A 24,033-nucleotide genomic window follows, 5' to 3' on the forward strand; every position below is an offset into this window, starting at 1 on the left:
TGACATACATCAAGTACAAGTACACAATTTGGAAATCACTAGTGCTGTTTTGAGAGATAATAACCCAAGATTTATAAACCAGTAAGGGCAATTCATTATTTTGCACAAGTAGAAAAACACCATCTGGGGTCCTTTAAATAGTAATACCTCCAATAACTAACTTTTAGAAAACTTCAAACAATTATGTACCTATTAAATTATCATATGCAAAAATAATAGAATGTCTTCAGCATACGCTTTAGTATGGTCACTGCCTTTCCTCTGTTCCACTCCGTTTACACCCAATGTGCAGTTCCACACAGCTTGGCTCTTAAATGTTTTACTCATATTCAGCAGTCAGCTGTTGTTCTGGCACTCCTGGGATTCCAACTCACAGTGCTGTAACTAAGCATTAATCAAACATAACTTTCACCCCACACCACAATGCAGAATCTGAATATTGAATATTTTCATATTTCCATTTTAAGTGTCTTGTGCAGAGAACAAGCTTGCTGACCTATTCCCAGAGGGCTGTCGTTCCTTTCGGTTCATTTTGATTGATTTCAGACTGTCAGCATTAATGGGTTAAACTAGTTCCATTCAAATACATTGGAACAAGGCAGAATTCAGGAAAATACAAGGCAATGCTTATCATAAAAATGACTTCGGGCAGCAAATGCAATTTAGGTTTCTTCTCACCAGACAGCATGGGGCAACAACAATAATTAGAGCAAGTCCAAAAAAAACTGCCTCTGGATAGGAACTGGCCAAGATTGGTATTTTCCTTTTAATATTAATGCAATGCCAATTAGAAAAAAAACATAAAATATATTTTCTCACTGGGAATACTTGAAATGGCAAATGCTGTTTCATTTGGGGAACATAACCAATTTTGCAACTACTATATATTCTGTAGGAGCTGCCAAAGTATAGTACGTACTAATGGATTTGTTGGGCCCCTTTCTTGATTTAAATAAAATATGCACAGATATTTCATTTAAAAAACAACAAACTTCTTCAGGGTTTGCAAAATAGGAAGCTTCTCTGTCAGCTTTTTGCTCAGCAGATGGTTGGCCCAGTGTGACACTCATAGCTCCCATTGTATCCATTTATATTTTCTTACCTTCTTTCTAAGGACATTGCCTTGCTTTGCACCCAGACAAACAAACCACTGCTTTAAGCATTCAACAGCAGTGCCTTCAGGCCAAGAGTTCAGTTCCATAAACAAACGGGAGTCCCACGCCATTGTCTTTAAACACTGTTCTGTTGTCACAGTCTCGTCTGGGTGTGAGCCAATAACAACCAACACCGGAGCTCCCCTGAACACGCTGCTTTTAAATATAGCACAGAATGGACCGCGTCCACAAGACGTGTGGCCATGCCATTATCAACTGCGAGACACTTGGGTCATCACGAGGTAAAGTGTGGCTCAGAGGCTTCATTGCAGTACAGGGTAAAATATTACAATATGTATGAAATAGATGCATAATTCTCCATAACTGCATCCGTGCTTTACCACAGGCATTTACTATTCATATGAATGGCATCATTACTGTGTTCCAGTTGCAAATCTTTTGTGCCACTTCATCTTGCTCGACTGTATCAGCACATTACAGTATCGGAGAGATATATGTGTTCAGCTGTGAAGCCCCCATGTTATATTTGACCCTTAACACCTTGGTGATGCCAATGCCCTTCAAATTGATTTTGTATGGGCACTGTATGTTTTATATGGGTCTGGGGCTCATTTCATGTGAGTGATATGTGAATATCTTCACTCTGATCACAAATCGTTTCAGAAACATGTTTCAGGAGGTTTTGTTGTACTGTCACTTCAGGGGCAAAACCAGCTTGCAATTACTGTTAGTTTACTTGTGCTGAGAAAAGGAGCAATTAAATTACTCGTAGTTGTTGAGCGTTATTTGGTGTTAATTATTAGCATTTTTTAGTCTCTATACATGTAAGTTGCCACTTGGCTCAGTTTTATGGGGAATTAATCAAGGCATGTTTACCCTTAAGCAAATGCTGTGCATAGTATTCTTAAATGTTCAATGTTAGGCAGCTGAATTCAACACACAATAATAATAAATAAATAAAAATTGTTCACTTCATGTCCGCCCTAACTTCCCTCAGAAGATCATAATAAAAATGGTAATGCCATATGCCACTATGCTATAATCAGGTGTACCATGACAGCAAGCACTCAACTTATGTGTGCGTTTCTCTGGAACCTGAATAGGTTTACCAGAAAATAGTGCCTTTCTATCATAAAGACAAGGCTGTACGAACATTTTACTCAGCCTGTGTGGGCCAAATACGATACCCTGGCAATTTCCTACGTTTATTTTCCATATACTGTTGTTGCCAAAATTAATTTGACAATACTTTCACAAATTTGAAAAGCAATACGCGGAGAAGTAGTGGACTGCTGCTCGCTTTGATGGCTTGAACAAATCACTAAAAAAGGTGTGAGATCAGGTTTAAAGGGAGTGTGACAAAGCGTTACATCTAATATGGTGAGGATTAAAATTTAACACCACACTTTTCACCCGATTTTAAAATGATAAATGAAATCCTATTTAGTGCCTGGATTTCCATCCTGGCTGGTTTCATATTAATTTCAAAATGTTCTGCATGGTTATCTATAATATATGCCTTATGGACTGTAACCAGGTTGACAGACTATTTAACTCAGTGAATTGAGGAATTTCCACTTTCCTAAGGTTTACTGAGCAAGGGAATATGGGAGACCTTTCAGTTAATAAGATGTCAAATGATGAACATAAAAACAATAAAAAACTGTTGTTTTCTATTCAGCACCTCACTGGATATGCAGAACTACTCGCTGACGGAGAAGTCATCCATCACCATAGTAAATTGTGTACATTGTTATTCATTGTGTACAATGTTATTGAACCGTGGGCATAATAGTGCATTGTAATTTGTGTTTTGCTGCCCTGTTTGTCACCACCGGCCTATATCCCGCAAATGCGGTGAGACAAATTTGCCCCATGGGGACAATAAGTGTTTTCTATCCTATTTGCCATTCATTGTAGCCCTGTTTCCCACTTTACCTGTAGATCAATACTTCATCATCAGAGCAGTTGTACTGAAGCTGGTACATTTTGACTTTGGGCGCCGCCTTGCTGACCGTCCACCCGACCAGGGCTGAGACCGCGGTCACCTCCGTCACCGACACGGCCCTCTCCGGCTGAGCCTTAGGCTCTCCCTTGGTGGTCTTGGTGGAGCTGGTGATGTCGGAGAGCCGGGACTTTGGCTGCGAGGGGCGGCCCGTGTCGTTGGTGAGGTGCGGGAGCTGGACGATAGACAGCTCCACGGTGGCGGTGGACTCTCCGGCCAGATTAGCCGCGATGCAGGTGAAGGTACCGTAGTCCTGCGACGTGGTGATGAGGATATCCAGCGTGCCGTTCCCGTACACCACGGTCCGAGACGAGTTGCCTATCAGGCGGTCGTCGGGGGTGATCCAGTGGATGGTGGGCACGGGGTCTCCGATGGCCTTGCACTTCATGCTGGCGGTCTGTCCCTCCAGGACCAGCAGCTTGTGGGTGTGTTGAGTGATGAGGGGCTGCTCGCAGAGGAACTCCTCTTCCGCGATGTGCCAGAAATAGCGGCCCTTCAGGTTGGGAGGGGAGGCGCAGGTCTCCAGGTCGTCGTCCCTCTCCAGCCGTCGCAGCCAGAGGACCTCGCAGTTGCAGTGCAGAGGGTTCCCACCGAAGCTGAGGGACAGCTGGGGCGCGTAGGGCGTGGTGAGCACCACCGTGTCCTGGGCGCGGGCGAAGATGGGGTCAGGAGGCAGCTTCTGCAGCTGGTTGGAAGTGAGGTCCAGCCGGGCCAGCCGTTCCAGGTCGGTGAAGGTGCCCTCGGGGATGTAGTCGATGAGGTTGTGGTCCAGGCTGAGCTGGTGCAGGTTGACCATTTGCCGCACAGAGCCCCAGGGCAGCCCTCGCAGGTTGTTGTAGGACAGGTCCAGGTCTTCCAGCGTCAGCGCCAGGTCTTCGAAGGCCCGCTCTGAAATGTGCTCCATTTGGTTGTTGTTGAGGATGAGGTGCTGCAGGTTGATGAGCCCTCGTAGGTCGTCCGGCCCGATCTCCGTCAGGCGGTTGTTGTCCAGGTGCAGCGAGCGCAGGGTCTCCAGGTCGGAGAAGGAGAAGGGCTGGATGAACCCGATGGTGTTTCGGGACAGGGTCAAGTCCACCAGGCCCGTCATGTTGGCGAAGTCTTGCTGGGTGATGCGAAGGATGAAGTTTCCACCCAGCCGCAGCTCCACCGTTCGTCGGTCGATATCCGGGGGCACGAACAGCAAGCCTTTCGAGGGGCAGAGGGTGCCCAGAGACTCTGACAGGTTCTGGCAGGCACAGTATTTGGGGCATGCATGGACCATGGTCACGACGGTTCCCAGGAGCAGCAGGCCACGGAGCACTTTGTCCATGGTCAACTCACACGCTGGAACCTGCGGAGAGGAGAAGAGAGGAAACAGAAACGTCTGTCAGCTCAGCATGTTCGCTCTGCTCTATGTTGGACATGGCACAGTCACAGGCACGCTCCTTTATGAGAGCGTGTTTTCACAGGTTCCCTGCCCTGCCTTTGAACCCCGGGCTAAATCTGTCAAGGGAAACAGCACAACAGCCACCTGCCAAGACGCATTGATGTTGGATGACATGATCAACTAACTTTGCTTCCTTTTAAATTTCACACATTTCCTGTGTTCAACTGCTACAGGTTTTCTCCGAAGGCGGTGGGTGCTGAATTATTGTACTGTAATGGTATCACTCCCCTACTGGCAACCACCTGCTCCATGGGGGATTATTGTTTCCATTTCCTCTCTCTAGATTCTTCCTTCTCTTTATCCCACAGGTTATGACCCTCTGTCATATACATACGCAACATCTGTCAATGACTGTGCAACATAAAGCAAACCTCAATCACATCAGCAGCCCGGTTTTATTCTCAAACACATTGTTTGTTTTCCTCCCATTAACCTGTTCATGCTGCTAACTGTGCTAATTGTTTTGCAATTTCCGCTCAAGTCGCGTCAGCTCAAAGCAATTATCTCCCAAAACAAAGTGCATTGGTTGCTACAGTTTATCTTGCAAGGGACTGAGGACACTGCCGCGTTTCCTCTATATACTGTAACTTTTTTCTGGTTTCTCATTCTCCCAATAGACATTTTCATTTAACTGTATACACTTGTGAGGGGACAAATCTAGTATGCATTGATCACATCTCATCCATTCTATTACTATCCCTCTCAAGGATTTTACCTTTTGGTACCATAATATGATAACCAATCTTGTGTCTGCCATGACTTGAATGATTTAAAATGTCAAACGGAGTAAGATACTGACAGATTCACTTTGAGACAATCTCTAACAATTCCTTCATGGAGTGCAATACCAAATCAAATTAAATGGATAGATTGATGTGATAAATGCTGTATCACATTTTGAATAACGTTCCCATATCCAGTACATCAGGTATACTCATACTGGAGAAACTGTGGAAGGCTGTTTAAGCAAAACATTTCCGTTAATTAGCTTCTTTTCCTGGTTTTTCTGGAAAGCAAATAATGGTATTCAGGAAAAAATGAGTGTAATTCCAGATTGTAGAAAGGCTCTTACATAGTAATTTAAATTAAAAAGATATTTCATCCACAGTCACCCACAGATTTCAATTTTTGCTATTATGTTATAATATAGCATGCGTATATGTTATGTTATATTATTTTATGTTATAATGACACCTGTGAGCTGAACCCACAACAAGTCAATGTCACTGATCCCACTTCTTTATTGTAGTATTTTTAACTCATTAGGTTTGAGTACTTGCTTATTAATTGTCACTGTTCTTAGTTCTCTGTGAGCCACACACCACATGATTAAGGCTAGGCAGTCTTAGAAGCCCAAGTGACAACACAGACAGTAAAGATGATTTTACCTCAAAGATTTTGCATTGCAATTAGGATGGAAAATGAAACAGTATTCACCAGACCATTGCATCATATTTCAATATTGGGAGCCGGAGGGAAAAAGAGAAGTCTATTTCCAAATAATTAACTTGCTCTTTCATGTCCCTATTTCTGTGAACCAGGTAGTCACATTTAATATAATCCAATTCCGTATGCCTTGCCAGTTTCTGACTTGGCTCTATGAAATGCTTCATTAATCTTTGGTTTTAGTAGCATTGTCAACCAAGCTAGCTCTCATTTCCTGTGGGATATTTCCCTTTGGTATTACACATAATTTTGTAAAACCTACTCTATTGTATTTACATTGAATGAAAATTAATGGGAGCAAATTGGTAGCCTGACAACCAGAAGGAATGCCTATGCTGTTAACGGTCAGCAGGGACAGCTGACTTTGCAAGTATTCAGGCAATGCAAATCCAATCGGGTAAGCTCCACAAAAGTACTTATGTTATACCAAAGTGAAATATCCCTTTAAGGATCAGTAACAAGGCACTTGCTATAATGATCAGGTATAGACTTTTGGCACCAGACTTTCCAGGGAATTCTCTGGAATACAGTGTTTGCATCTTCAACCTAATATCTAGCTGTTCAAATGTGTAGAACGTGAAATAACCTGCTTCTTGGTGGTTGACCACAATTTGAACAAACAAATTGTGCCACAGATAGAGCCAATTCAAACAAATCAGTGTCAATGGGGTGCGTCAGAAGATGTACTTTACGCACTCTTATTAACTTCAATTTAAATTTAAATTCAAAGAGACTACCTAGCAAGAAGACAAGGGAAGGAAGACACACAAATGCCTCCTGAAGGAGTGATGACACACTAAAGCCAGTCATCGATTGAATAAAAGCCCCAGGTGCTATTTTAAAAGATGGGACACAATCGTTTTTATATTTGCCAAGGTGAAGTCTGTGCTACAGCAGCCATTATGAACTGAAACTTGTAATATCACAGTGCAAACATCTCTTAGGTGAAAGGAACAGAGAAAAGTCAGTCTGACCTTATACAGTATGTCACCCAGGAGCAGGAGAGACTAAGGCAGCTAATCAAAAGTTTTAAGAGGTAAACTTAGCCTACCCATTTTCAATCACAGAATGGGAGAATTACTGTAGGAAATGTCATCAGTTTGGCAGCAAGAGGCATCCAGAAGAATGCGAACTTGTCTGCTTTCTGGCAGGCTGTCACATGACCGTTTTCACAGGACAGGAATGTGGGACATTTTCACAGGAGGGCAGACTCTCGCCGCTCGGTGCCACAGAGCCAATTCCTCATCGCAAATTGAAAAAAGAAAAGAAAAAAGAAGCTTTCTAGATGAGTGTTTAAACCCTGATGCTGTCGGCAGCACTGCTGTCTACAGCAAGGAAGGCTGACCTTCGTCTGGGCTGGTTGCTGAGAAACCCAGATTTGAAGACCGTACGCAAACTGTTATTCAAAATAGGTGAGGCAGAGAGAGGAGGGCCACACAGCCCGGATGCTGGATGTTCACAGTGTGAGCAGGCTTTGCCAAGCACTTCACCAGCTCAACTAATCAGAGAGACCTCAGGCCTCACGCATCAGGTGTGGGACTGATGCATTAAGGAATTAAGGACCCCTCTCGTGCTTTCATAATTGTACACATTCGAATCGAATCAACCGCGCTGACCGTTCTGCAATTTTGATGGAAAATGTGAGGGACACAACCTTTCACCTGACTCCAGTCTCTCAACAGACATTGCGCATCTCATACTTGATTCCGCTTGATCCCTCATGTTGGCTTTTATGGAACGTGTGATCTGTGTAAATACAGTTGTTAACCAAGAGAAAATGAATACCTAGTAGGGCAGCTACTTTCAAGTTAATAATACATCTGATCTATTTACTGACCTCTACCTCTGTTGCTCAGTGCCCACACTGTTCTGCACATCTCATTCTGAGACCTCCTCATTTGAGAGTTTGATTCATGATGGGGAGCCTGGGAGATATGTTTACAGAATTTAATAGTTGTTTGCTCATTGTACCTGTTTTGTCCAGAAATTGAAACAAGCCAGTTCAATATTACTCTCAGAAGCAGCTGTCCCTTCATCTTCTTAATTGTCATATCAGTAGTAGTAGTTGTCATAGTCCTAGTCACAGTAGTGGATGTAGTAGTCATAGTAGTAGTAGCAGCAGTAGTTATTCTGTGAGTACATATAAGTGCCTAGTCCTGGTCATGGAGGCTTGCAGTGTCTGCAACGTTTTGTTCCGAGTCAACACTTCTAAAACCTAATTCAGCAAATTACTGCCTTGATATGAAAAAAATATTCTCAGGGGGGGACGGTACAGCGGAGGCACAGTACCGTGCTATCTCTGAGGGTCAGTTAGCTTGTTATATCCTCATATAAACCTCCGAATCGCAGGGCTATTGATGTGAGAATTTGATACAATGCCATTCTAATTCGCTCCGCATGGGTGCGTTTCTTTTTTCAGCACCAGTGGTCTCATTTATCAACAGTGACAGTGAGTTTTCCCAACAGTCACCATGGATAAAGGCCAGTGTATTCAGTTAACAGAAAAAAAAAAAGAGAAAAAACATATGCCACAGACTGTTCACATGGCTCTGTGTCCTTTGTTAATAATATCAACCCATAAAAAAAAAAAGTTGTTATCCCCTCCAAAATGTAGTTCAGGAACTTATTTTTTCCATGTTGGTTTAATTATTTTAATTAATCATTCTTTGGCATTGGCACTACGCATTGTTTTCTCATTGTCTGTCTGGTTAATTAACAAACAACACTGGCTATCTGCAACTATTTACTCCCTTCTTGGACACTTATCAAGCTATTTGCAGGCTAATGTTCATGTTACATTTTATTAGATATTTATTTATGACCTGCTCTATCAAAATCAGGCGTATTGACCCCAAAACGCATTTTGATTTCCGGTAATTAAACACTGACTGCAACATGGGATGCAGCTAATCACATAGACACTCAGGCCAGGCATCAGTGTCTTTGTGATTAGCTGCATCCCATGTTGCATTCACTGACACTCCACTGAAAGAAGCAGCACAGAAAACAGTGCAAACGGGGAGGCATCTTGAGTGCATCTGGTCTTCTTATCACAAACCCCACACTTCCCATCATGTGCCATCTCCATTCCATTAACGTAATCCTGTGCTTTGCACCTCCTAAACCTAACTTTATTCAGGAATTCTCTGATTTCATGTCGTCAATCGTGTATAAATCTGATTGAATCTTGATTGTTGGTGATTTTAACATTCTTATTGTTTGCCCTTCTAAACCCTCGGTTAAAGTTTTTATGTCTTGTTTAACCTCACACAGTTGGTCAGTGGCCCTATGCATGGGTATGGCCACATACTTGATCTTCTGACCTTGCTTTGTCCTTAGCCTTTCCAGTCTGTAATGTTATAATATGAGATGTTTGCCTGTCGGCTCATAGGCCCATTGTGTTTGATGCCACCCTGCCTTGTCTAGTTCCTAACCCACACGTCCCTGATCATTGCTATTGCTTTATTAATCTACTGCCAGCCAGTCAGATGCTTACATAGCTACTCCCAACCCCTGCACTGTTGAGGCTCCCCCTCCTCACTTCAGCGCAGAGAAGTTGGTTCCATCGGCTCAAACATTCTTGTCTCTGCAGCCATGTTTAAAATCAGGTGGCCTAGACTCAAAGCACAGCCCTGGCTTGAGTGATATAACCCCAGCTCTTCGACAGGATTGCAAGAAAGCAGAGTGGAAATGGGAAAAAGATAAGCTACAAGTGGCCTATGACATCTTGAGAGACTGTCTGGCGAAATGCCAGGAAACTGTTAAGGCAGAAAGAGCAAAATATTTCTCTGATGTTACTTCCAAAAACTCATAGATAGAGTCTTCATTAGCACAACGAATGCAGCATTTCCCTCTGCGAGTAACACTTTCAATGTGTTCTCTGCAACCTGCAAAGATTTTCAGAAATGATATGTGGGCAAGATTAATGATGTACTGTAAGGTCTCTCATCTCACCTCCTGCCCTTGATCCTTCTGATTCTCCTATGTACATACCTGTTTGGGCACGTGTGTGTGTCATACGAAACCTATGCCTATCCCTGCTGTAAAATCCAGCTATGCCATCTCATAAGCTAGCTGGGTATGAGCTGGTCAACCAGGACGGTCAAACTGGTCATGAGCTGGTCTACCTGGGTATGCGCTTGTCAACCAACTACTGCTGGTACTTTGTCTCAGCTGTTACAAAACATAGCTTGAGCTGGTCAAACCATGTCAAGCTGGGAGCTGGTCTTAACTGCTTAACCTTGACACAACCTTGACACATTTTGCAATAACATTGAACCCATCTCCAAAATATAAAAAGTTGTCTTTTCCAGATCCCTGTATTTTTTAATTAAAAAATCCTTGACATTTCTTCATCTGGTTTTAGAGCACCCCATAGTACAGAATCACAGAATATCTCTTCTGAAAGTGTTCAATGATTTATTGTTGACTGCGAATACTGGTAATTGTGCAATTTTAATTTTGTTGGACCTCAGTACTGTTTTTTCCATGGGTGACCATGATATACTAATTGAGAAAAAAAAATAGAAATTTATTTATTTCAAAAAATGAACAGAACCTTTTCTGTCAATACCTTTTCTCAGTGTTTTCTGCTCCCATCACCTGTGGGGTCCCCTGAGGAGCCATTTTAGATCTTATTCTTCTCTCTCTATATGTGCTCCCCTAGAGTTCTATCATTCAGAAATACAACATCTCCTTTCATTGTTACCCAGCTGTACCTCCTTTTGAAGCCTAGTGCCAAGGGTTCTCTGAAGCTTCTCTGATTGCTTCAAGGACATCAAATGCTGGATAGCAAATCATTTTCTCCAAAACCGAGAGGGTCTAATTTTTCCTGTGCCCCCTTGACTCTATTATAGGTGTCTCTGTCAACCTAGGGCTGTTGTCCTCATACATCACATGCCAAAAACATTTGCATGATTACATATGAACAGATAAACTTTGTTGTCACATTTTTGCTGTACTGACCTCCCTTCTCTGGCTCTCTGTAAGGTAAAGAGTTGACTTCAAGGTTTTTTTTTACTGAATTGGTCGGATCTTTTTTATATTTCTGATTTCTTTTGGCCCCGTTCCACCTCTCTGTCACTTATTGTAGATCCTCTCATTAAATATTGTTTTATATTCCATGGGCTTGGTTAAAGTGCAAGGGTGATTGTGCCTTTGCTGTCACTTCCCTGAGGCCATGGAATAGTTTACCCTGCTGAAAAAAAACAGCTCATGAAAGGTATTGAAACAGCTGGTATCTGTTTAACCTGCGACCAGCTCAGACAAGCTACCAGTACTACCTGGTTGACCAGCCCATTCCCAGCTAGACCAGCTTATGACTAGCTCAAGCAGTTTAATTTTCAAGCAGGGTACCCCTTTGCAGAGGTGTTACTAGGATGTCATCTTTGGGTGGGAATTTGGATTATTTGGGTGGGCAACAACAAAAATGTAGCTTTTCCTAAATAAGGTGTGTAAACAAGGGCGTAGCTTAATTTTGAGAATGGGGGTAAACTGGAGAAGAAACCAGGGAGGAAAACTAGGGAGGAAAATTATGGAGGAAAACTAGGTAGGGAAACTTTTGAGCAAATTTTGGTTTGGATCTTCAGTAGACTAGAATAGAATATAATTCACAGGGTCAGGCAGCAGTACCTGTATGATGAACTAGGATAGTTCTGCCTAGGAACCTCTATTTCCTCTAATTCCAATTTCATAATTTATTCACACAATAACTGCTCAATGAAGTCTACAATCGGTTTAAATATTTTCTCTTCTCTCCCTTCCAATAAAAATAAGGATGGATAAGAACAGCATGCGATGCTGAGAAGTGCAAATTGGGGAGAGATCAAGCTTAATACACTATAGGCCTACATAAGCAGGTACAACTACATCATCTTTCATAAGATACCAAAGAGATGTTCTCTGAGAACCGCACAAATTTCAGCAGTAAAACAACACGTTGTTGTTTTTTGTAACTGCCCAGCACTTGTTTGGGCTTCTTGGAGCTGTAAAAAGGCGAAGTGAAAGTTGCACTAGAACAGGGAAAATGGGAAAACACGTGCTACCAGTAGGCTATATTGCCAATATCAATGCAAACGTCAAGGATCAATAAAGCTGTAGCTTAGCTATGATTGTTTCCTTCATGCAAACACATTTTTTTTGCTGTCAGCACCTAGCGCCATTCTTTTTCTATGCTGCATAACTGGTCAAAACAGCAAGACAGAACGGAGAAAAGTGGGGACGTTCCTCTACTTAACCACATTTCGAGTGGGATTACCACTACCACTACCACTAGCACACATTTTGCTCCCACAAAAGTAGCCGGCCCTTACCAGCGCAGTAGTCTGCTACATAGCCAGTGGCTGGCTCTTGTGGAACTCACTGCACATCTGTACTGCAGGTGAAGAAGTGTCGCGGTTTGGTGACAATATTAATGAGAAGCAATGACTAAGCACACCTACACCTTCAAAATGGCCAATAGGAAAGCGGTGCATCTTTTGACAAATACTCACAAAAATAGCTATAAATAATGATTTTTAATTGGATGGGCAGATGATTCCTCTGGGTGGGCAAGGCTTATCTATGGGTGGGTGTTGCCCACCCCAGCCCTCGGTAGACATGCCCCCGCCCCTTCATATTAGGTCTGCCCCCATTATCAACACTTTAAAATGATGCCTGAAACCCATCTTTCCACACTGGAATTTGAATCTACATCCTCTGTGCTTTAGTATTGTTTCATGCATCCTGTTTTGTCCTTCATGTCCACATTATTATTTATTTAATACCCCTCAAGTCCTACATCACTTGAGGGGTATTCACTTCCGACCACAGCAACTTTTCGCTGAGGATGTTGTTTCCATACTGACGCTTAAGAGTTCCGATGCAGACACTTAAGCCCTATTTGGAAATAGTTTCCCGAATGACGGGAATATGCCATGTGATGACTCGTGCAAAGAAAGCCGTCAGTACACTTGCCAATTGGAGCAGTTTGCAGGATAGCACTCTCTTCATTGATTTAATTTCATTCATGTATTTATTTATTTTACAGCTAATGACAATGGGATCTCAGCAGGCATTACAACTGGTAGCGGTTTTTTTATGCTATCCATGCCAATGAAGTTGGTGAAAGATTGTTCAAAAATTTCCATGATATCCTGCAGACCAGTTTGTGTTGCCACGCTTTAGTATGATAATAATAAAGAATTCCTCTCCGATTGCGGTCAAAAAGTATGTACAAAGAGAAATGTACGGAACTCACAGTTAAATCAAGGTTTCAGTTCGGAAGACATAATAATTACTTCCCCTGTGATTTTCACTGAGGTTGTGAGTGAAAAACAGACCTGGATGATTCGGACAAAATTAATATCACAAGGTACGTCTGTGATACACAAAATAACCTAACCTCCCCAGAAGAAACAAATCCTGTTCGAATAGGGCTTTCGACACTGTTCCTGAACTGGCTTCATCATTGAAGGTCCTGCCAAAGGTACAGGATACGATTATGGATGCCTGGAAGCATCTCATTTGCTTTCATTTATCAGAATGCTTTTTTGGCCTATACCTACCTACACATGCATATAAAAAAATGGAACTTGCAACTTGTCACCAGGGTATGAATGCTACATTCCATATTACATGCAAAAAGAGCAATTATACAAAGTAGCATGATGAATGTATTTCAACAATGTGACAACATTCAGGGCCAAAGCTATAAGTGACATGATGACAGACAGTCTTTGTATTGCAGGTACCACTGGCACAGTCTGACCTACAGTATCTTGCTGTGTGTCTACTCTCTCCTGGCAGAGCAATTATCTGTAATTAGCCCGTCTGTCAGCTCTCCATGCTTGTGCACTCCCCTGCGTCTATGTGAGAGTTAATTAATGAACGGGTAATACAACAAGAGAATCCTAACAGGGCTATCAATTAATGGCAACAAAAACACATCTAAAGTTTCCGTGAAAATAAAAGTGTTTGCCTCTGGACGCAATTTAAGCAGATGGTGGTCGTCGGAGCAGAACATAAGCATTCCTGTTAAAAACAATTAATACAAATAAATGAATAGAGAGAGAGCAAAGGAACAAAGGTGTGTATGTGAGAGATCAAGAGAGAGAGAGACAGCTTTATTATATTTTTTGGTGTGTGGTGAGCGTTCTGGTGCAAAATGGCTGCCGTGCATCACCCAGGTGGGTGCTATACATTGGTGGTGGTTGAGGCAAGTATCCCCTTCATCACTGTAAATGCTTAGAGTGTCTAGAAAAGCGCTATATAAATGAAATGATCTATTTATCTATATCTATAAGCTTGAGGGAAGGCAAGGGAGAAAGATTCACACAGGTAGCACACAACTGAACACAATATTTTAGGAGAACTGCTTGTCTCAAATCACAGATTTGTCAGATCATTCAGAAGTGATTCCTGATGCAGTTCTTAAGAGCTCCGGTTACAGTAAAGCTTTATTTTTACAGTAGTCGTGGCTTTGACCCTCTAGTGCTCCTGCTCCTCCTCCTCCTTCTCCTACTGTAGATTCACATTCTCTGGTAAAAGCTTGCTCATGACTGCACTTCAAACAACAACATCCTACAAGCCTTCGCCACTACTCTTCTCCATTCGCAGGCTGGCCGTTCCCCTGGGCTGATCACAGCTGTGTCGAGTTAGCTTGTCTTTTTTCCTTGAAAGTGCTGCCCAGTGACGCTTCTCTGTACACACAGGACTTTAAGGACCAGCTCATCTTTTTATCAGCAACCGGCAGACAGCATCCCACTACCTCCCCCACAGAGGCCCCGGGGCCACCTCCACATGAAAGAAACTAACATAGGCAAAAATGGAGAAACGGTGTGTGTATGTGTGTGTGTGTGTGTGTGTGAGAGAGAGAGAGAGAGAGAGAGAGAGAGGGGGCATGCATGTGGAAGATAGTCAAATATCACAGAGTGGTAGGGAAGGATTAATGTAGACAAAGACAAAAAAGAGAAAAGAATAAAATGTATAATCGAGCACTTGCCCCTGCACCAGAAGCAATGCAGTCCTGTTGTGCACAAACTGGATGGCTGATTGACAGTTGAAAAGAAACAGCGTTTGTCTGCACATGTTGTGAGCAGAACTGAACCCCAAGAAAATCATATAGCTGAGTGACCTGATTAGAACTTACTGGGTGGACATTTTGGCTACATTTGCATACATTCTGGGTGAAACATGTTTTAAACATTGTTTAATTCATGCTAATTTGCACAAATGCACTTGCTAATATGTGCATCAGAGATAAACACTCAACATGAATTATGTGTTGCGTTGTATTTATAGCCTAGACATAACTGACAAAGGGTGTGTATTTTCATTGTTCCCTGAAATGCCATTTTCTTTAAAGCATCCAATGTGCAGTCAAACTGACAAGCTGAAATGCTGCCTTTCGAAAAATGACAATGACGGATCCTACAGTATACAGGGCATAGAAGCCATGGGCACTAAACACAAAAGCACCATTACCAAATGGGAAATGGGCCCTAATCACAGTCACCAAATGGAAAATGGGCACTAATCATTTATTATATACAAAAATTAATATTGATCCTAAAAAATAAACTAATTTAAATTGACTGGTGGTACACTGCTCTTAAGGATATAATTCAAATCAGAACACTTTTTTTGTAAAAAATCTGTTTTAAATGCAGATTTTGACATTTGCAGTGCCGGAACGCCATGCTTTGCAATCACATTGCATGTCCTGCTAAAGACCTCATCTACAGTAGCCCTGGGATTTCTTCCAGCCGTAGATGAAAGCCTCCCACATAGTGCATCTCGTCTTTTTATTTGTAGAGAGGCTGAAAATAATAGGCATTGTCAAGCTGATATGTGCAGCTCTTGCTGGGTCTCAATGGTGTATGCCCTTGGAATCAGAGTTCCACTGAGAGACTACAGAAGATTACCTGATCTGGACCAAGGCTTCGAACATGTGGAAATCTATAACACTGGCCAGGATTACATTACATTACATTTCAGGCATTTAGCAGATGCTTTTATCCACAGCGACGTACAATGAAATGCAAATCGAAACATAGGGGCAAGTGATTAAATCAATGGGCCTCATTTAGACACACGTATGAAGAAATCTGATACTTAACTGTGCTTATTAATCTTTTTTTTCATATCTGAATTTGTTCTTTGGTACAATCAAAATCAAGCGTTTGGAGATATGCGCAAAAGGCATATGCAGAATGTTTCTGTTTAGAACACTTTATCATTTAAACGTACAATAGGTAAGATTTTTGTGTTAAAATATTGTTACAAAACCATTGTAAATCCCTTCCTATCACTGAAAAAGGCTCACAGACATGTTGACTCGCCCTCTACCTGTGTTTATAATCCTTAACAACTGACGGGCTGGCTCTCTTTACCAAAACATCTATAGCTGAACAATAATTCAAACTCATTGGTTGAAAATTGCCACAGCCAATGGCGTTTCAATGTTTGAGCGTATTTGTTGCTGCAATTTCTCTCTTGACCATTAAAAGTCTGAAATTACCTATTGTACCTTTAAGCAAATAGATTTGAAGTAGTCACAGGCCTCATATTAGCAAGAAAATGCAAATGTTTTGGAGCCCTGTCAATTAGTACTTTGTAACTCCTCCTCGGGGATATATAACAGCAAACAAACGCTTCCTGTAGCCAGCTAAGAGTCTTTCAATTCTCGCCTTTGGAATTTTTCCCCATTCTTCCTGGCAGAACACCTCTAGCTCAGAAATATTCTTTGGCCTCCTTAGATGTATGGCATGTTTGAGATCTCACCACAATTTCTTTTCAAAAAGTCTGGAGACTGTGGTGGCCATTTCAAAACCTTCATCCATCTTTCCTGGAGGTACTTCATGGTTGATTTTGAGGTGTGCTTTGGATCATTCTCTTGCTTGAATACCCAACCTCTCTAACATTAGAGAGGTTGGGTATTAGCCTCTCTAATTTCTTAATATGTGGTGAAATCCATTCTTCCTTCCACTCGCACAATATTTCCTGTGCCCCCAGCTATGCCCAAAGTATAATGGATCCACCTCCATTCTTCACAATTGGCAAGATGTTGTTCTTTACAAAGACTTCGCCATTTCTTCCCCAAACATACCTTCTTTGGTGGTGGCCAAAAAGTTCATTTTGGTTGTGTCAGTCCAAAGCACATTTTTCTGTCCTGTGAACAGCTAGGCCTCTGTTTGCAGCTCTTTTGCAGTGTGGATTCTTCTGTGAATTTCTCACCAGGTCTCAGGCCATTCTATCTGAAATCTTTCTTGGTCTTCTATCTGAAGACCTTGCCTTGAATTCAGCTGTTCCATGTATTTTCCATTTTCTAATCATGTGGAAATAGGTAGATTCAAGCATTGAGAGATTTTGCGTAGCCTTCTCATTCTTGTTGAAAATTAACCAATTTCATTCTGCAATCCTTGGATAACTGTTTAGAGGAACCCATGGTTGTTAACACCAGACAGAACAGCCAGATAAAAATAAGAAGCAAAAAGTGTGTGTGCGTGTGTGTGTGTGTGTGTGTGTGTGTGTGTGTGTGTGTGTGTGTGTGCATGTGACAGTCCTCTTTGCCCTCGGTGCTGATCTCTTTGCAGTCTGCTTCCATAACAGCTGATGTTTATCATTCAGCTCTGCTGTACTTAGCCCTTTGTTGGCTGGACACAGTGAAGCCCTGCAGTCGGCCAGAGATGGAGGGATTATGGATGTATGCGGGGAAAAAAAAATTCAGATTGTTTCATGTTAAGAACAATCCAGGCATATTTGTATCATTTTATCAAAGAATCCATCCATCCATCCATCCATTATCCTAACCCACTTATCCTGAACAGGGTTGCAGGGGGGCTGGAGCCTATTTCAGCATACATTGGGCGAAAGGTAGGAATACACCCTGGACAGGTCGCCAGTCCATCGCAGGGCACACACACCATTCACTCACACACTCATACCTATGGGCAATTTAGACTCTCCAATCAGCCTAACCTGCATGTCTTTGGACTGTGGGAGGAAACCGGAGTACCCGGAGGAAACCCACGCAGACACAGGGAGAACATGCAAACTCCGCACAGAGAGGCCCCGGCCGACGGGGATTCGAATCCAGGACCTCCTTGCTGTGAGGCGGCAGTGCTACCCACTGCACCATCCGTGCTGCCTCATCAAAGAATGTGAAAATACATTGATATCGATTTTAACTTTTTTTGTTTAAATAATTCATTTTGAGTGCCACTTTGATACTAATTTTATGAATTGGAATTGTTATTTTCACTGCATGCATCAGCACGTTATTGCATCCAAACAAACACAGTCTGGTCTTATTGAACATTTTGTTCTTGAGAGTAGCCTGAGGTGCTGATGGGAAAAGATTTATACTCATACTGTTCTTCTGTCAGCTGCTCAATACTAATTTCGCAATATTATTGAAGAAGGCAAACTGGCGGGCTAATTCACCTTGTGAGTTATGCGATATTGTTAGTTGGCATTAGGCTTACATGAGAGACTGCATACCATCTGGAATATCACATTGTGGATGGGACTTCAGTCGCAATTACCGTTGCCTGCTATTCCCATTCCCAAGAAAAGCTGTGGTGAACAAGGACAAGATCTAGAAGGCTAGAAGGGCTTCTCTCGTTCCTATTCCTTTTCTGCTTTTCGTATTCTTTTCACAAAAAGTCAGGCTCATACAGAAATCAGTTAGAGGAAGACACTTCATGTGCAGCTAAAAGGCCCATTGACCTGGAGTTGGTGGGGTACAGTTACCGGTAGTTGATGTGACTCTGTTACCCCAGTTCCTTGAAACATGCCCTCCCTGGGTGGAACAGTAATGTTACATTACATTACAATACATTATTGGCATTTGGCAGACGCTCTTATCCAGAGCGACGTACAGTTGCTTAGACTAAGCAGGAGACAATCCTCCCCTGGAGCAATGCAGGGTTAAGGGCCTTGCTCAAGGGCCCAACGGCTGTGCGGATCTTATTGTGGCTACACTGGGATTAGAACCACCGACCTTGTGTGTCCCAGTCATTTACCTTAGCCACTACGCTACAGGCCGCCCTACATAATGTAACAGGATTTTCCACCCAGCAGCTTCGGGTGGGAAGACTACTTTATCTAATATACTGTACTGAATACACCAAGCACTGCTGCTCACCAAGCACCTTTGCCCAATCACTCAACTCAATTCCTGTTGTCAATAATGATCTCCTGTATGCGGTGGGAGATATTGGATTTTCAGTAACAAGGGGTTTTAATTAAACTTGTCAATATAGTAAATTGCATTGTGAAGGGGTTTGAGAGTTCAACAGACTCCCATGCTAATTAATGTTGCTACAGGCTAGATTGTAAGAGAAGGTAAATTAGGCTGTTTTCTCTGGGGAAACAGGATAACAGTAAGCAGCCTGGAGCATGCGTGGGCTTGTGACTCAGCTCACACCAGGTAAGTACAGCAGGCGGTTATAATAGACACACACTGTATCTAATGTCAGTGTTGCCCAGAAACAGCAAACAGTGAGTGCTCTGAGAGCTTAACCAGAAACTGAATGCGCAGTTTGAGTCTCTCCTCATAGAAATATGACCTTTTCTTAATGTTGCTGTGTGGTTGCAGCATCATAACACCGCTGTCTCAATCTCATGGATATGTAACAGCGTTCTCCCCAGAATGTTTCGACTGAGTGGTGCTTGAAATGAGCCGCACATGTTTTAAAGCAAGACCGTGTTCGGTTTACAGCATGTGCCGAAGTCTGGTACTGAAGGAAATCCTTTTTTTCCAATATGACAAAGCTGTTTATGGAAGCCAGGTCTATTCTCTGATTGCGAGTAGGTAGAGAGGCATATACAGGTGACAGAGAGTATTGTCATTACACAGCGATGCAAGTGATGGTGCAGGGAGTGGCAAGCCACCAGCTACATTCTTTGGCAAGAACCCTGTGTAACAAAGAGAGTATGAACATAGGATGCATCATAGTAATACTTCATCAGCATACAGTGTAAGTAAAAATACATCAATATTTTTATATTGATCATTTTTACTTTCAGGAAAAATTACACTGACATAGTTCCCCAAATGAACTAAGTTCCTATTAGTGGATAATCATCCCCCAGTAGAATGAATAGATTAATAGAAATAATGGCTCTGATAAAAATCAACATTATGAATATTCCCTGAAATGTCCACTGGAGCTCAATGAAGCAGTTGCAACAGGATAATACAACTACAACTTGACGTTTGCACTTTACAGACCATGCAGGTCTCAGAAGTACAGTACCCAAATGACTGTACCTCCCTCATGATGAGTGATACACAATCTATTCCAATAACTGCCCACGGCATGTTAGCGTTAGCTTACACACACCGTGGCGAGCACCTTCAACACATTTTGTGTTGCCTACTTTCTTTGGTCTATTAGTCACTTCCTCTGCTATTGAAAATACAGAGTATGTACATAATGCGATTCCAATCCATCTATTGTAGCCTTTTCATTCTTGGTGAAAATTAACCATCTTCATTCTGCAATCCTTGGGCAACTGTTTAGAGTAATCTTCCGAACATTACCTCTTCCTGCTAAACAGAAAATGGTTGGTATATATATAGTGCCTTTATCCAAAGTGCTGTACAATTAATTATTCTCATTTGCCCATTCATACATACACTCACACACCAATGGCGATTGGCTGCCATGCAAGGCAACAACCAGCTTGTCAGGAGCATTTGGGGGGGTTAGGGGTCTTGCTCAGGGACACTTCAACACACCCAGAGTGGGATCTAACCGGCAACCCTCCGACTGCCAGACGACATCTCTAACCTCCTGAGCCAATGCCACCCCCAATGTCACCCACCCTGCCTAGCAGTGCACCTAGGGGCTTCCTTTCATTCTTATCCTCCCCATGCCAGGGGGAGCAGACTGCCCGGGAGGCCTGTTGATGTGGGGTCAGAGGTAAATGTCATTGTCTCCACCTCTGAAGAGCACCATTCTCTGTACCTCTCTGTGAGTGTGGCTGAAGCCATAAGTTAGCAGAAATGTCAAGTGCAATGCAAGAAATATAAAAATAAAAACAATGTGTACTACTGACAAATAAACATTAAATGATATGTGTGGTTGCCATGTTAAATTGATGATGCTTACTGCAGCAGAAGCTCGATAAGAAAGTGAGAGGTTTAACGGATGAGTGAGCCAATAATTTGCCCATTGTCACTCACTGTACTGAGTGAATTGGCAAGTGAACGAGTGAATTAGAGAGTGAGCGAATATCGTTTTGGACTGGATTCACCAAAAGCATCAGAAAAAACCCTTTCCTTTCAGAAAAAGGATGCTTCTTCTAAACAGGGTGGCAAATTAAGCATTCTTTGCACATTCGCAGCCATCTCACACGTTTTATCTGTAAACAAAAAAACACAAAAATAATTATCCGCACAATTTACATGAATGGCAGTTTTCCAGTACAGTGAGATGATCTTACAGTATATTTGAAATGAACAGTTATTCTCAAGATCCTACCCCATGCAGCTTTCAGTGGGTATATTCAGTATCGATTATGCAAATTTCACTTTGAGGGAAACAATAACAGTCAGGTTTACCATTAAGGATGCAAACATATCCCTGTGTGGAAAATATGTGTGAAAAAATAAAATGTTCTGATGCCAGTCTGTGCCAGGACTTTTATCCTCGACACACCAAGATGAATGCGAGGCCAGCAGCTCTTTTTTTTTATCTACTTCTCCGTGTTAATAGTGGCATGGTGGGATGAAAGGACAGGGGATGGGTTTCGCTCAAAGGCTGCCATTGATCCAATTCCTTGATTTCCCTGTTGAGCAGAACACTGTGGAATGAGGGTACGACCTTAATATGAGTGTGAACAGCATTTATAAACCAAGCAAGAACTCTCCAGTCAGGGTTAACAGTCTAAATGAAATGTGATTAGATTGCCCACACAATGACCTCTGGTGATGCTTGCTGCACATGCACTGTACTATTTAACTTTAATTAGATGGGCCAAAGACTTAATTTGGTCTAGACATCATTCGCTTTTCGCATTCCTATTTCATGGCGGTGAATGAAGGTAGATATCCGGTCCAGTAAAAGCAAGGAAAGTGGGACAAGAAGTACCATTTGAAATATTAAGGAAAATGAAATTAAAATACGGTGTCTCTGTAATTCTCACACACCTAGCATTGGATAATTATGTATTCAGCTGGCAGGGTATAATAGTGAAACATTAAATCCTCTCTTCGGTAACTACAAAGGGGTGTCGTGATGCCCCACATTTTCTTACGGTAATTTTCACAGCCTGTTGGCTTAAGTGCTGGCACATGCAGAGTGGACCAGAGTGAACACATGCCCTCCCGTAAACGTGAACTTTTTGTTTACCACCAAACTGTAGTTTTGTATTAGTGGTGTGTCAAAGATTTGATTTGAGGTTTTTTGAAAGAAGTCCTGCTGACTTTCAATATGTTAAAAAATACATTTGGTGAAAATGACTCAAATAACAGGTTGTCTCCCTCTCCAATGGTGATAAAAGACACCTATGGTGAATCTCTACTAAAGTAAAACCTAGGATGAGTGTCTGGTTAAAAATACGCAAAAATATGCAAGCCACACTGCCATCTTCATAAATACTTTCAATGAACAATCATGTCAAATTCTATTTCATTATTTAAAAAACAGAAAACCAAGGTTGATTATTGACAACTTTTCAGTTTCCCTCACACGGCAAAACTGGTTACTAACGATCACCCTCATAGACTTAAAAATATTCAAGACCAGGATACAATACCTGGAACATATCTGAAACAATCCCAAATGCACACACACCAGCACATTTGCATGTACGCTTGCTCACACACGAACACCCACTCGCACACACACATACACACGCACACACACACAAACACAAACACACACACACACACACACACACACACACACATACACACGCACACACAAACACACACTCAGTGATTCTCTTTGGTTCAAAATCTCAAGAGAGCACCATGTTACAGGTGGCTATGGCACTATTCTGTCATCCAATGCAAGAATATTAAGCTTCATATCTTTGATTAATATTTGCTGAACTGAACTATTGATTCGCATTTGACAGAAAAAGAGCATTGTCCCTCAAACTACAGAAGAGGAGGAATGACAAATTTGCAGCAATATAATATAATTACAATTTTAACCATGGTATACTGTATGCCTGCAGTTACACACTAATGTCCTCTAACACTATTTATTGTGATTGCAAAGGAAGTTCAGCTCCTTGAACAAAAAAATAAGGCTCCATAGTAAATGTTCTGTGACTGAACTGAAGAAAGTTGATGTAGTTACTGTATTTACCCAGTAACAACAGCAAATGTAGTGTAAGATATTCTTCATGTAGGCTCATTGTCATTCCAGAAATTTTTTTATCTAGTAGCAGACAGTTGTGTCCTGTTGAAGTTGAAGTTCTCACTAAAACATGAGAGGGAAAAAATGAACAGCGGCAAATATCCACAGAGGCACTTGGCATATTTGTTTACGTGCGCCCGTCGAGCAGAATATGGGAAAAGGGGACTTTTAATATCTTGTCTATATCATCCTCTGAGCTGCTTGATCTTCATTGTATTCTGATGCTTCATTTTCACAGGCTCTGTCTCAGAGCATGTTTATGTGTTGTCGGGTAGATCGACTATAAAAACATCCTATAAAAAAGCCAGCTATTTATGGTGGCCCCCCCAGTGGTTTAATTTGTCAATAGAACATTTTGAACATCAACAAGCAAAGACAGTCCTCTGCCGGAGAGATATCACTGTTGGATATCCCACGCAGTGTTATGAATACTAAACGGTCCGACGGAGAGAGCAGAGATGGGAGAGACAGTGTGTATGTTCCCTGAATGCTTTACTCAATTTTTGCGGGAACAGAAGCGTGACAGGCTCTTAGCCGTGCTCATACACAGTAACCCCAAAATGTCATCGAATTGCTTCCTGAAGGACCACAGAAGACTGTTAAACGGTAAACCACCTGGCCACTCCCTCGCATCCCATAAACCGATTCTCGATATCCTATTCTCAAATGATTTATTCACTCATA

General features: G+C 42.0%; 1 protein-coding gene across 1 annotated transcript in view; it reads right to left on the minus strand.

Moving 5' to 3' along the window:
• The window catches only part of LOC133129084 (leucine-rich repeat and fibronectin type-III domain-containing protein 2-like), a 90,867-nt gene that overhangs the window by 4,446 nt on the left and 62,388 nt on the right, over positions 1–24,033 (minus strand). The window contains exon 4 of the mRNA XM_061242907.1: positions 3,054–4,450. Within this exon, the coding sequence (XP_061098891.1) occupies positions 3,054–4,429 (1,376 nt within the window). The 5' untranslated portion in view covers positions 4,430–4,450. The remainder of the gene's footprint in view (positions 1–3,053; positions 4,451–24,033) is intronic.

This window comes from Conger conger, chromosome 5 (genome assembly GCF_963514075.1).
Source record: "Conger conger chromosome 5, fConCon1.1, whole genome shotgun sequence".
Taxonomy (NCBI): Eukaryota; Metazoa; Chordata; class Actinopteri; order Anguilliformes; family Congridae; genus Conger; species Conger conger.